The sequence below is a fragment of the Diabrotica undecimpunctata genome, chromosome 7, assembly GCF_040954645.1.
Source record: "Diabrotica undecimpunctata isolate CICGRU chromosome 7, icDiaUnde3, whole genome shotgun sequence".
Taxonomy (NCBI): Eukaryota; Metazoa; Arthropoda; class Insecta; order Coleoptera; family Chrysomelidae; genus Diabrotica; species Diabrotica undecimpunctata.
Genome location: NC_092809.1, coordinates 59480695 through 59495489, shown reverse-complemented (window position 1 = coordinate 59495489; position 14795 = coordinate 59480695). Strand labels below are relative to the sequence as shown.

Genomic DNA, 14795 nt, shown 5'->3' with positions numbered 1-14795 from the left:
AGAAAGCCCGTGAAATATGATTAATAGATATAGGCAAGAAATTAGAAAGACAGGTTACTATGTCGAACAAACTTATTTTAAGACGCAATTGAAAGCTCTGAACGGAAAAACCTCTTCATGCGCAGCATTTCAATGGAGTAAGCCTCGTCTATGTCGACCATACAGCGTCGAACTAGTGGTTTACATCAAAAAAGATGTTTCCCGAAACAAGGGTTTCCTACTTGACGATAAGGATCAGGTAATTCCAACCAAAAACTACCTGCATGACTCCAGGGCCAAAATGTTTCATCAGAAGCGAGTCACTAAACTTCTCCAAACGAGTCATCTCTCCTCGTATTATAAATATGTACTTAATACTATACTTAAAAAAGGTCAACTACACGTTGTATTGAAACCATATTATGCTCACAGAACAAGTGCCTTCTATAAAACCTCAAATGGTCTTAGTGAATATCTCAATAAGACCATTCCAAAAAATATACTCCAGCATACCAGGTCACCTAGGGATCAATCCCTTGATACCCTACGTACCTGGGTAATCATTTTTTTAGAAATCGTCGAAATTGTAGGATACTTTGGCTAAAAATTAAGGAATTATGAGAAAAGTGGTAACAAACTCTAGTCCTTTTAAAGAAAATATGGAAATTATCATTTTTAATGTTTCTATAAGAAAAAGATTCTAAAACAAGGACCAAATGAAACAGACAAATCTCGTGTCTTCATATGTTTGCACAATTATAACCAAGGGTCTTGTAGCTCAAATAATAATACTGTTGCTGATATCGCCGAATTCGATTCTTATCACTGGCCGATGAAATCGAGGAATTTTTATTAAAATCAGTATTTTAAATCTTAACACTAGCCTAGCTATTTTTCTTGTATACCGTAGGCCAAATATCCGTCTATCCTGCTATACTCCTAAGCTGTTCTTTTGTTCTTAAAACCAGACAGCTATTATTACTATTAAATCATAACCAAAATATTTATCAACCGAATGATATTCTAATCGTACTAATGATAAAGTATTTCCAAAATACCTACGACTCATCAATCACAGCAACAGGAAAGATGATTTAAATTAAAATATAACGAAGGATTTCCAAATAGACTATAGACCCTCTTCAGTTGTTTTTATTTAGCTAAGATTTCTACGATAACGTGATAACGATGACTACTACAATATTCGAAAATATTAAATATGAACTGAATTTGGACATTTTTCTATTGAAAAAAAAAACCGAAAATAGTGTCTGACGAATAAATTATCAAATACAAAGAACAAAAGATTAACAGAGTATCCTGCAAGTCATAAAACATTTATACCTGCGTGGAAGCTGTAGCTGTTCTGAAAATTCTTTTTATGTGAGGAATCAGCTCATTTCTGGTCTGTTTTGGTGTTCTGGTGTAATTTTAATCTTCTATTTAAGTTTGTGTTAATTTATGTTAAAGCTCTTTATGAGCCACAGCCTTCTTTTGATCACCTCTATTTTTCTTTCTCCTCCATTTTCTAACATCAATTATATTTGTTTTTTACAAATATGTCAGAAGATCTCTTCGGTCGAAACACGCCTTGTAGTAGTCTTGTATTGTATGTAACCACAGACATTTAAGCCGGGTCACTAAAAAATTTTCCGGGTCACTCACAAGCATTTAAAGAATTAAAAACTTTATGAGATAATTTCCTTCTGTTTAACCCTTCCAGAATGTTATGATTAGAAAAAAACTAAGGAACATAAGAGCAGATTTGAAATGCTATAATACCTTTTATCTTATTATATACACGGTTTGGACAATAACGATAATATCTAGTTGTTTTTATTCAATATACGACACAATGACTTTAAGGGTTTGCGTTCGGTAGAAAAAATGGGATTTTTAGTCGATTAAATCACAGCCAATAAAGGGTTATAACTACTTACTAGGTACATATCTACTAAAAGCAATAAAATGGACATACTAAACGATAAATATATTTTCTTCAAAATGTAATAAGCTTTTAATGTAGCACAAATACATATAAATGATAATTTAAAGAACTGATTGTATCAATTACAACAAATTCGAATGAAACGCTAGAAATATATATAAAAATATACGAAAATTTCAATTTTTTGGATTGTTCTGATGACATTTGTATTTGATACTCATGAATTTTCCCCATACTTGCTGTTTAGCAAAGTATTTAGTGCTTATTTAAATATTTTATTTCTATCATTCTTAATATTTTTAACATTTTTTATCACTTTATGACTTTTCTTTATGACTTTTTTATTTTAATTAGTTTCATTGTCTATAAATTTCTCGCTTTAAAATTGGCATCTCTGCATATTTTATGAAATCTGCAATCTGAGAACCACACGTGTGGGAAAAATCATTAATTTTAACCCCGGATCGTATATTTTGCCATTATCAATAAATTCGCAAGTGTTTTTGATTTTTTAATCCTTCAATAAGGCTGCGAACCGAGTTTTCGACTAGATTCCACGCGTTTTCCAAATAGAACGTCGGCCCTAACACGAGCATCAGAGTCCTTCCCACCTCTACTCGCGAAACATCAATTCTGTTCATATAACACAAGGAATTTCTGTAGCTCCTGACCCGAATTCCAATATTTCGTACAGTGGTAATTGCAACAAAAAAGGTAAGTAATCTCATTTTGTGCTGATAATTGTGTTGAGTTCTGCCAATTGAATTGTTCTTTTTTTATATACATTTCATTTTTTATGGCTTTAATTAATTAACTGCAGACTGTGGCTCCGATTACAAAATGTTACAAGCAGAATTTCACATTAAGTTATACAGTAAAACAATCACAAATAAAAGACAAACATTTATTCAAAAACACCCGGAAAAGTTTAGAGAAGCATTAGCAGAAGCTGACCTACCAATGACTACCGGAGACCCTAACAAAACGTGGGAATACACAAAGAAATAATTCACTGAAGCCATCAACAATACTAATCCCAAAGACAAAACAGCTAGGAAAAAACATTGGATGACTGAAGAATCTCTCAATCTTATAGAAGAAAGGCGAAAACTTAGAAACAGTACATCAAATTCAAAACAAAAAGAAATAGAGATATGCACCTTAAATACAAATATAAAATACGTGTGCAGAAGGGACAAAAATAATTATATTAAAAACATATGTGTACAACCAGAGGAGCATGCTGAAAGCCAAGAATCTAGAGAACTTTTCTCAAAAGTCAAGTATCAAGCGAGAGAATTCAAACCGCCGACACAGATCATCAAAGATAATAGTGGAAATACCATAACAAACCCAGACCGTATCGCAATGGTGTGGAAACAATATTGCGAAATACTATTCTTTAACAATGACCCAGACAATAATACAGAGAAAATAAGTTATGAAAAAGAACCTCAAATATTGAAATCAGAAATTGAGGCGGCAATTAAAAGGCTAAAATTCAGAAAAGCAGAAGGAGAAGATGGAATAACAGCTGAAACACTCAAAGAAATAGGAAAATTAGGGACGGAAGTAATGCTTAGAATTTGCAATGAGATCTGGAATACCGGAAAGTGGCCAAATGACTGGGGTAAACTCTCGTTTATTCCAATATATAAAAAAGGTTCACCGACAGATTGCAGTAATTACCGTACAGTAGAATTAGTATCACCTGTGAGCAAAGTACTTCTAACCATCATCAATGAAAGACTAAAATAAATTCTCTTACCACAAATTCCCCAAGAACAATGCGGATTCGTCCCAGGTAGAAGAACAAGAGAACGTATTCTTAATATTCGTCAAATTATCGAAAAATCTTTGTTGACTATTTCAAGGCCTTCGATACCGTACAATGGGATAAAATGTGGAATATACTTAGAGAAATGGGTACGCCAGAACATCTAATCTAATCTATTTATTACAAAAACTATATGTAAATAATACTGCTAATGTAAGAGTTAATAATGTGGTTTCAAAAAACTTCAAATTAAAATCTGGAGTTCGACAGAGATGCATAATATCCCCTATTCTATTCAATATATATAGTGAACATATTATGCGTCAAGTTTTTGAGGAATGGCAAGGTGGAGTAAGGATAGGAGAAAGAAACAAATTACGTATATACTAGGCACGGTGACTACGGAATATGGTTTGAAAATAAATATGCAGAAAACCAAAGTGATAAAATCAGAAACAACCAAGCAGAGATAAGAAACATGGCAGGTTACGAAGTGGTCAGGCAATTTAATTACTTAGGCTCCGTTATTATTAACAGTGGAGGATGCGAAGACGAGATCCTTCGACGCATCACAATGGCCAGATCGGCAACAGCCAAACTCACAAAAATTTGGAAGAACACTGACATCACAAAAAACACAAAATTACGCCTTGTTCGAGCATTGATATTTCCTATCGCCACCTATGCCTTCAGAAACTTGGACAATAAAAAAGCCGATTCAAAGCGTATAACAGCATTCGAAATGTGGGTCTACCGTAGAATGTTGCGCATACCATGGACCTCCCATCGCACAAATAACTCAATTCTAGAAGAACTTAACATAAAAACTATCACAACTATCAACCAAAATATACTGAAATATTTTGGACATATAACTAGAAGAAGAGAAGGCATGGAGCGAATGCTAGTTGAAGGTAACGTAGCGGGTAAAAGATCCAGAGGAAGATCTCCAGTACGATGGTCGGATCAAATAAAGGACATGACTAGTTACTCATTCTCCGAAGCAAAACAACACGCACAGGAGAGAGATAATTGGACAGAAATAGTCAAACAAATTACATGACGCCACTACATCCTTACGAAGGAGAAAATATAGAGGAGGAAGAATTAATTCACCAGCTAACTCTATATTTCCTAAATAAACACTTGCTATACGTATGAAGCATTTAACTTATGGCAAGAACTTTTATATGAACATCAATCCTTAAGTAAACGTTGCTTCTAAATTAATATAAATATGTATTAAGAATATACATAGTTGAAGAGTAAGTGTAGAGTGAGTCTATTTTCGTAAAAAGTATTTTCATTACCAATTAAATTCATCTTTTTTCATGTTTTATTTCATTCACTATATCAGTGATAAGAAAGATTATAGGATTTGTTAAACACTGTATTTACACAGTGTATGATTCACAATTGTATGTTAAATGGTAAATGCGTCTGTGCCTATTTGTCTACTTTTTAAATAAACTCTTATATACTTCACTGATCGGTTTGATATGATGTCCATACTTTCTATGCTTTTCTAACTTTTAGCTTAATTTCTTTCATCCTTTTTCAACTTTTTTGCCAAATTGTTTTTATTGTATTTGTATTTATGAGTAGAATATATTAAGAAGAAAGGATGCCCAATCTAGAGCGTGATGGCACCACTATATAAAGATAAAGGGGACATTAATGTCGCACGTAATGAAAATTTGGAAGAGAACTATGCGAACTAGAGCGAATGTTAGGGAGAGAAACATCGATTGGAAAAGAACAGTTTGGGTTTATGCCATCTTTGTTTTGAGACAGTTGATAAAAAAATACGGCGAGAAGAAAAGAGAGCTACATTTGGTATTGATAGATCTGAAAAAGACGTACGATACAGTTCTTAGGAGAAGTACGTAAGGCTCGTAAAGGAAATGCATGAACAAGCGTACACCAAAATAGGAACTTGTGCCGGATTGATCGAAAGTTTCCCACGATGGGTTTGCATCAAAGCACTGATTCCCTACCTATTTAATCTTGTTATGGATGAACATTATGTGGAGCAAAATCAAAGATTCTCTTATAAAAACACAGAATGAAACTACAAAAGAAAGAAGAAAGCCAAAAACCTTGGATGTCTCAAGAAATACTGAAAATCATGGAACAAAGAAGAAAATATAAAAACAAAAACCCAGATAAATACAGAGAAAAACATAAAAGCTTATAGATACAGACAATTTAAGCACAATAACTATCCTCTTTAACATATACAAATCTGGTGAGATATCTACAGAATGGCCTTTGTTCGAATCGACCTTTGTTCCGCTACCAAAAACCAAGAATGCCAAAAACTGTAATGACTGTCGATTAATCAGCTTAATATCACAATTATTAAAAACATTTTTACCGGTTAGGCTAGGTTAGGTTAGGATAGGTGAAGCCATATACATATATATTAACATAGACTGAGCAGTCTGTGGAGTTAAATGACAACACCATTATTTTTTTGGTTGTGTCTCTGTCTTACATCAAGCAAGTATTGCAGTGTCTCTTTCTGGTGAGAGACAGATCGAACAAACGCAAGAGATGTAGTCGTCGGTATGTTGTCAGCAAGAGATTAAAAGGAGAAAGACAGCATATTTGGGGCACATATTTGGCTGAGAAACATTCGCGACTGGACTGGGTTGAACACACAGACGCTTTTAAGAAAAGCAGCAGATAGCGACGAATTTGCAGTGGTTATAGCCAACCTTCGTCAGTGGAGTTGGCATTAGAAGAAGAAGAAGAATGAATGTACTGACAGAGAAGGTAAGGGAGAGGGTTCCTTGGTCAATGCTCTTTGCAGATGATATAGTCTTAGTAAAGGAGGGCAAAAAAATGTTGGAGAAGTTGGAGAAGGGCTATTAAAGGGAGAGAACTTAAGTTAGCAGGTCAAAAACGGAGTGTATGTGGTAAGGAGGAGCAGGACTGGTTGCAGACGTCGAATTGTTTGGGGAAAAACTAGGATGAGTAGGAGAATTTAAATACCTTGGTTCCTACATAACGGAAAATGGGACACTAGGCCTGCTTTGGTGTACAGCGGTGAAGTGTGGCTTGTGAAGAAGGTTCAGCAAAAGAAGATGAAGGTAGCTGAAATGAAAATGTCACGGTGGATGTTGGGTTCGACTAGAAGGGACATGATCAGGAACGACATAATTAGGAAAAGAGCTGTGGTGACTACAATCTCAAAAAGGCTAAAGAATAAAGATTGCAATGGTTTGGTCACGTCATACATAGAAATGAGAACTATGTGGGACGAAGGATGGAGCTGTTAGAAGTTGACGGAAAGGGAGGTAGAGGAAAACCGATGAGAAGATGGAAGGACTGCGTGGCAGATGACTTGATAGAGAAAGGTTTAAACTTAAAAGACAAGCTGGACAGGAATGAGTGGCGAAGAATAGTAAGTTCAAACTAAACTTTAAGACGTTTAGAAGCCTTTGAAAATGGATTTATAGAATACTCAATGAGGTTCTTTAAAGGAGTTGACTTGTAACATAAAAACGGGAAAATCATTCATTGCCCATGTTATAAGAAACAGTAGAAGAAAACTTTTGAAATGAATTAATTATCGAAGGGAAAATAGAAAGTTAGAGAGTACTGGGGAGACATTAGTGATAGAAAAATATAAAAAATTTGACGGTTTGGATTCACATTCATTATTTCAAAATACACAAGATAGGCACTACTTCGCACAGAATGTTACAAAACTTCAATGAAGGTGGTATCATAAGAAGTGAGTTTTCCTTATCTTTCAGCTTCTGTCTTTTTTTACGTTTCCAGATGGTTTTGTTTAGTGTACAATACAGTCTGACTTGTAACCTTATTTTGTTATCCCAGCATTTTCTCTTTCATTACGATGCTTTCCTAATATTATTTCTAGTTTTGTAAATTTAGATATATTTATCCATTTATGTCGATCTAATTTAACACTCCTGACTAAAAAAATTTAAAATTTTGTGATTAACTTTTTATTTATTAAAATAAGAATTTCATTCGAATTTTTAGCAGTTCTATTTAAGAAAAAAGTAAAATATCTTTTTATTATTCAATAAATATTAAGAAATTAAAACTAGAACATCTGGTGATAGAAATACTTGCTTTCTATTTTTGTATATTTTAAATAAAATTTATATTCATCTCTAATATTCAAGGTTTCAATGGTGTAAATGTCAAAGTTGCATTATAAGGGGATTAATTAAAAGTATGTCGTGTAAACTACCAAATAATATTAAAATTCTAAGACAAAGATTAGATCGAAATGAGCGAGTTTTGGGAAGTGAAAATAAATTAGAAATTATTAAAAAAACTTTTTTAGAAATTTTTGAGGAAGAAATCTGATATATCTGAAAGTATAACTGAGATACCACAAAGAATCGATGAAATTGTAGCATGAATTTATTTTGTTCGAAAATAAGAAATAATGATATCAAGATAAATCAAAGATCCACAATAAAGACATCGATATACAGGGTGTAATAAAAAGGTAGCTCATAGATTAAATCACTGTTTAATAGTATCCGTAGCAACAAGTGTTTACAAGGCGAATAAAACATACAGAAACCATCTCAACAAAAACGAGCCGTTCGAAAAAGTAATAACGTGCAAACGGTGTCACAAAATTTGTGTTAAACTAATGATGTTACATAATATTTTAATTAGGCCACATTTTTATTACATACACATCATTTGTAACGTCATAAACATCACATGTTTGTTATTTTATTCCAATTTCTATCCATTTTATTCTTTTGTAAACTTTCTCTTTTGTTTTATTATATTTTTTATATAGTTAGCGCTCAACTCTTCTGTCAACTAATTATTCTGTTTAATCTTCCACTTATTTCGATTCTATTCCCCGATTCAGATCTATTCCATTCTATTCTATGCCATAGACATATATAAAATGTCTATGTCTCACTTCAAGCGGCAAAATGTATCTGTGAGTTAACTACTCTTGACTTCTGTCGTCTCAGATTTACTTCAATATAGAGGGGGAATACTATTTTTAATATTTTTCATGTACTTAAAGGAAATTTCTGCTAGTAAATTTATTTACATCGTTAAATCTGTTCTCTGGGGTGAGTACGAATTGCCTTTCATATTTGTAGTTCCTATAAATGTTTACATTCTTTTTGACTTTGTTTTATACATAGTAATCTCCAAGCAATGCATGATTTCCAACTTTTAAATATGTATATGCATGTAGGATTTTTATTTAAATCATCTTAACTAATTTATTTTAATAAGAATTATCTTCATTTACTTGTAGTTGCCATCGCTATGTTCTTTTAAAAAAATTGTTTATTCTATGGCCAGGAAATCTTTAAAACGTATGCAGTCCCTAACACAATGTTTCTCATTTTCTCATCCAGGTTTTTTGGCCTATATAAATGTTTCTTGTTCCTCCTTGTTGGATGGAACTTCCTGAAGCCTCGTGGTACACTACACATGGAATAACAAATTCAGCAGCATAGCAGATACCATGCTATGGTTGGCTATGGCTAAACTAATAGCTGCTTGAAACTAACAGGTTCAATTCTATTAAAATATATATCTTCATTGGCGTCCAATTTTAAGATACAGAAACATATTGACAAGGAACAAAGTGAAGGGCTTTTGATGCTTCATAGTTATAACGATTGGAACACGTGAATGCTATGATTGCGAAAGCGATAAAAAAAAGAAGAAAGGCTCGGGAGACAGTGGAAGAACTTGCAAAAATTAGAGCATATATAACGAAGGGGAGGGATGTGGTAAGGTTCGATTGAGCAGGTTTTCCAAAAAGCTATCCTCAAAAGATAAAGGTCCAGGGCGGATAGAAATACGTCGCTATAATCTGACACTAGTCAGCCGATGTCTTAATAGTTTTTAGATCCGCGATAAAAAAGGCAAAAGGGCTGATTCTTTATAAAAAAAATATAAAAACAGTTCGGAGACAAGAATATGTAAATATCAACAATGAGAAGGAAAGCCGAATAATGATATACAGAAAACATGAGAATTTAACTTATAACCTAGACATCGTAAGTTATAACTTCACTACTCATTTGTATTTGTTTTTCAGTTATAAGAAAAAAATATATGTATCAAATAAAATATCTAGTATATCCATTTTAAGCTTGTTAATTTTATTATTAGTTTTAAAACTACACCACTAACTCAACTCAATAATTAGTAAATAAAGCCAACTAAGTTATGTACAATTCTACTGCACTAAATCATAGCATGCAGATAAACCTACCACCATATCTGAATTTGTAAAATTTACAGAGGTTCCGACTTAGATTTCTGTTTAGGTTTAGGCTGTGCTAATACGAATAGTTCGGAAAATGCTGTACCACAAAAATTATCCATGTGCTCTAATTTAATTGTCATCAAATATATTTTCTTAAATGCATATTATATTAGAAAAAAACAATAAACAAACCAATGAAGAAAAGAGAGCAGAAATGTACCTAAATTTAAGAGTATAAAGAGAATATGAGATTAAGGATTTTTTTACGAGCAAAAGCTGTAAATAAAATAAAAAAGAAGAAGAATAAATTAAAAGGTGGTGAGCCTACGTAGAACCTGTTTTTCTATTATTGAAAGCCCTTTTATGTTCTGCTATACGTTTGTTACAGGTCTACCAGTTTGACCGATGTAAGTTTTTGAACAGTCACCGCATGTAAGTTTATATACCACACTGTGTAAATGCTTTTTGTTTTGGCTCTTGTTGTTCTTAATACATTTGCTTAAGTTGTTGTTTGTTCTGAAAGATGGTGTTATTCCTTAATTTTTTATGGGCTTGACTATTTTTGTTGATATCTTAAATATGTAATGAAAGGACTAATTTCAGGGCTTCCTTATGCAGTTTTTCGTTTAAAATTTTGTTTATTATTTGTTCAATTCTATCTTGAAGTTATTTTTTGACACGGGAATTTCTGTTAATCTATGTAACATGCTATGGTAGGCTGCTAATTTATGTTGTGTAGGATGGGATGACACTCAGTTTATTTATAGAAATAAAATGTCCAAGAAAACCAAATTTTAACTAAATATAAATGTAACAGGAATAAAAAAATTAAGAGTAACAAAGCAAAGAACACTTATAATAGAACAAATTGTAAGTAGAACAAGTGCCCAAAAACTGAATAAAAAAATTGTATATCATTATAAGTCTACAAAAAATTAGTAGTAAATCTTTGTGATACAGCATTTTTAGTACTATTTACCTTAATATTGGCTTTTTTATACCGGCAGTTATAGAAAAGAAAAACATCTTACCTTTTCCGTATAAAATAGGTACGTGATCGGTGGCTAAGCGAGTTGCGGTTTTGATACCAACTAAAAGAGGGGAACCTCTTCGAGTAGCCACGCATTCTCCGGGAAAGTATTTTGATTTGAAACAAAGAGCGAAAGCGCCTTCCTGAAAGTACCAAATAAATTTGATTAAATTTTAAATTACACACAATGGGTTATTGGTGATAAGATCTTTTGTAAGTTGTTATGGTTATGATAGATCAGGGCAGGGCCCAATTGTGAGTCCTTCAGACACTTAGACTGCATAAGAAGGGTCCATTGTATCACCCCTATCATACGGACAAGGCCCATAAGGACCTGGTTTTCGGCGTTTCTGGGACACAGGCTGTTCTGGTCTCCGTATCTGCTAGAATCAGCAGAAGCTCCAAATCTGAGCTTCCTGCTTTAGTAACCTAGTGGCCTCAGAGGAAGCCACAAGTCTCTTCAAGCCTGCATGATGACCTGCATCAAGCCGAACCCAAGATCTGCCACCTTTGATAGGTCAGTGCCGGGTACTTTCAGAGGACATGTGAGGAGGTTTCCTCCTCATCACATAGACGGTAACGTGGGCCATCCGCCAAACCAAGCAGATTAGGTACTTGGGTAGCTGTTTTGTAAGTTGAGAAATATGAATCTTAACAGGCAGAACTTATAAAATAATATTCACAAAACTTTACGGAGTCTGGAATTGTAGGAAAAACGGAGAAATGTTAACTAATTCATCATCATTATCATCAATAGTGCCCTTTCTTTTCGGAAAATGACACAGCACCAAGAACTCACAAAACCGGGGCACAGTCCGTAGAATAACAACGCCAAGTTCTTCACCTAAAATGGTTGGCCTTAAGATAAGAGATTGGTTCTTTACTACGAAATCGATAACAAAATCAGTGGTTTGTAGATTGTGGGATGAGAGTTTGAATGCGAATAGCAATTTGCATTGACGTATATCTGATGTAGCGATTTAATAGCCACCTCGATTATGGCACTATTTTTTATTATCAAATATTCTAATAAATAAAAAACAACAATTATACATACCAATTGCTGCACAACGTTCTCCACTAGTTCTCTAAACGAATAATTAGGATGTTGCTTGTAAAAATGGTAAATCAATTTTGCGATTATTTCGGTATCGGTGTCACTTTCGAATCTGTGTCCTTTCTTCTCAAGGAAAACCTTGACTTCTTTGTAGTTTGTGATGATACCATTGTGGACGACTACAAATCCATTTTCGTCGTCTGATCTTTGCGGATGGCTGTTTACTTCGTTGGGGACACCGTGAGTGGCCCAACGCGTATGAGCAATACCGCAATGGATGTCCATCGACTTTTCCATGTCTAAGATATTACTTTCTGTAAGAAACAGTATATATTAAATAGACATTTTTATAAAAGTAAACAGTAAGATATATCAAATAGGAAATTAAGTATTATATAGTTATGTAGCTAATTGATTACAGAACATTTACATAATTCAAAGAAATGCATTAAGGTTGTTAATGTTATTTTTAATGGTTTCTAAATATTTTCTGCTTTCATTTTTCAATCCACTTTACATAACTATTAACACCCATGAAGAATTCTTATTTTAAGTTTTAAAACATTCGATGCACATTTATTAAAAGTACTCCCACCAATAATTTTGTATCAAACCCTACATAAGCTCAAGATATAGGGAGGGTCTTAGACGAGCCGATTCAAATGTAATGGACAACAGAGAAATTTACACACCTAGAATTGAAATCTACCATCATGGAGAAATGTACCCAAAAAATCTCCTGGCTGCGACCCTGCAACGAGGGAAGGCTTATAAAAGCTACCCAGTAAGGGTTCGAGGTGTATTTTACAGATATTCAATGTCATTCTAAGATTCAGTTATTTTCATACAATTACATCATATAGGCCGATCAGTCTATTGCCAATTCTATCCAAAATATTGGATTGGAGAAATTGTTATTAAAAAGACTTCAATCCATCATAGAAAACAAAAATATTATACCTGATTGCCAGTTTGGTTTTCGTCGCGAACAAAACACTATCCAACAGGTACATAGAATTGTAAAACAAATCGACAAGGATCTAGAAAATAGACGATACTGTTCCGCAGGATATCTGGATATAAATTAGACTTTTGATAAAGTCTGGCACACTGGCTTACTCTATAAAATCAAAAACCCTGAGTCTACCGTATAGACTCTATGGTGTGCTGGAATCTTATCTAAATAACAGACACTTCCTACTTCTTAGTCATATACCAAGAGAAATGAACTGATTTCTATTCAGTTAAATCAGGTGCACCCAAAGGCAGTGTTCTTGGACCTGTGTTTTACCTTATATACACCATGGATTTCCCAGCAACACACTCAACGGCAGTAGGTACATTCGCGGATGATACTGTAATAGCGGTGATTAGCATTAGATCAAAATGCAAACACTGCTTCGAAAAACCTACAAAATTGTCTCAACAAGATCGAACTTTGGCTGAACAAATGGAAAATAAAAGCAAATGAAGTCAAATCCAGCCGCACAACCTTCACAATAAAAAGGGATACCTGCCACCGGTACACAGCTTCAACAAACATATGAAGTAAAGTATCTTGGTATGCATTAAGATCGACGTATGACGTGGAGAACACAGTCATATCTTTACAAAACATAAACAATTGGGATTAAAACTGCACCAAATATACTGGCTGATTGGCAGGAAATATAGTCTAAACATAGAAAATAAACTCCTAATCTATAAGTCAATCCTAAAGCCGGTATGGACATACGGAATTGAACTCTGGAGGGCTGCTAGTAACGGATGCCCCGTGGTACGTGATCAATCATCTAATGGAGAAAGACTTGTAAATATCATTCGTAAAAACAGAAATAACATGTTGCAATGATAAACACAAAAATAAAGCCAGTATTTTTTTAATAATTTCTTAAAATTTTTAATATTTTTTTAAAATTTTATTAAATTTTATATAATTGTATTTAATTTATTTAATTTTACATAATTGTAATTAATTTTATTTAATTTTTATAATTTTTTATGTTTTTTTATAATTTTTTTTATTTTTTTTTATAATTTTTTCGACTCACGCTAAATAGGATTAGTGCATAACACCATACCGAGCGATAACTTCAAAACGTTGAATTTGATAGTTAAAAATTATAACCAGTCAAAGATGACCCTGACTCAAATGGGATACCTATTTTAGACTTGTCTTTGCATTTGCATCTACTTTCGCTAAAAACACAAATCTTTCCATAAATGAAACTATGGTTAAAAACTTAATGTGGATAACCTCGAAGAGTCCGTTAGGAAATTAAATTTCAGAGTTCAAATTACCGATACGCTTAAAAAATATCATTAGATGAACTTCTAATGTGTAAATGTTGATCAGTTTTTTTTAATTCGAGGTCTCACGAGCTAAAAATGCCAACTATCATATTAAATATCAATTAAGTATTCTATTTGTTATAAACAAAGATCACTGAATGAAATTTATTAATATACGCCTCCAATGAAATGATCTGTATTCCAGTTTTTTAGCGTACCTGCTCTTCCCTTAGGGATCTATTAGGGAGTAACACCGAGCCGCAAGCTCTCATCAAAACCTATACCTATGATTTCTATAGAAATTTTGACGTGTTTTAATTATTAACAATTTAATGCGAAAAATGCGTTTTTTTTTTCAAATTTCCACTTAGTATTTAAAAGTTTCTGCTTTGATCATCTCAACTATTCTTAACAGTCAATATATTTCTGTGATCACTCCATAGGTGATTCATGATGCTGAAAGTTTTT

General features: G+C 33.2%; 1 protein-coding gene across 4 annotated transcripts in view; it reads right to left on the bottom strand.

Annotated features, from left to right (window-relative positions):
- The window catches only part of LOC140445391 (glutamine--fructose-6-phosphate aminotransferase [isomerizing] 2-like), a 97068-nt gene that overhangs the window by 41932 nt on the left and 40341 nt on the right, over positions 1-14795 (bottom strand). For all 4 annotated transcript variants that reach the window (XM_072537378.1, XM_072537379.1, XM_072537380.1 and 1 more), the window contains exons 4-5: positions 12036-12349; positions 10980-11121 (exon numbers count right to left, since the gene is read on the bottom strand). In XM_072537378.1, coding sequence (XP_072393479.1) covers positions 10980-11121; positions 12036-12349 — 456 coding nt within the window. The remainder of the gene's footprint in view (positions 1-10979; positions 11122-12035; positions 12350-14795) is intronic.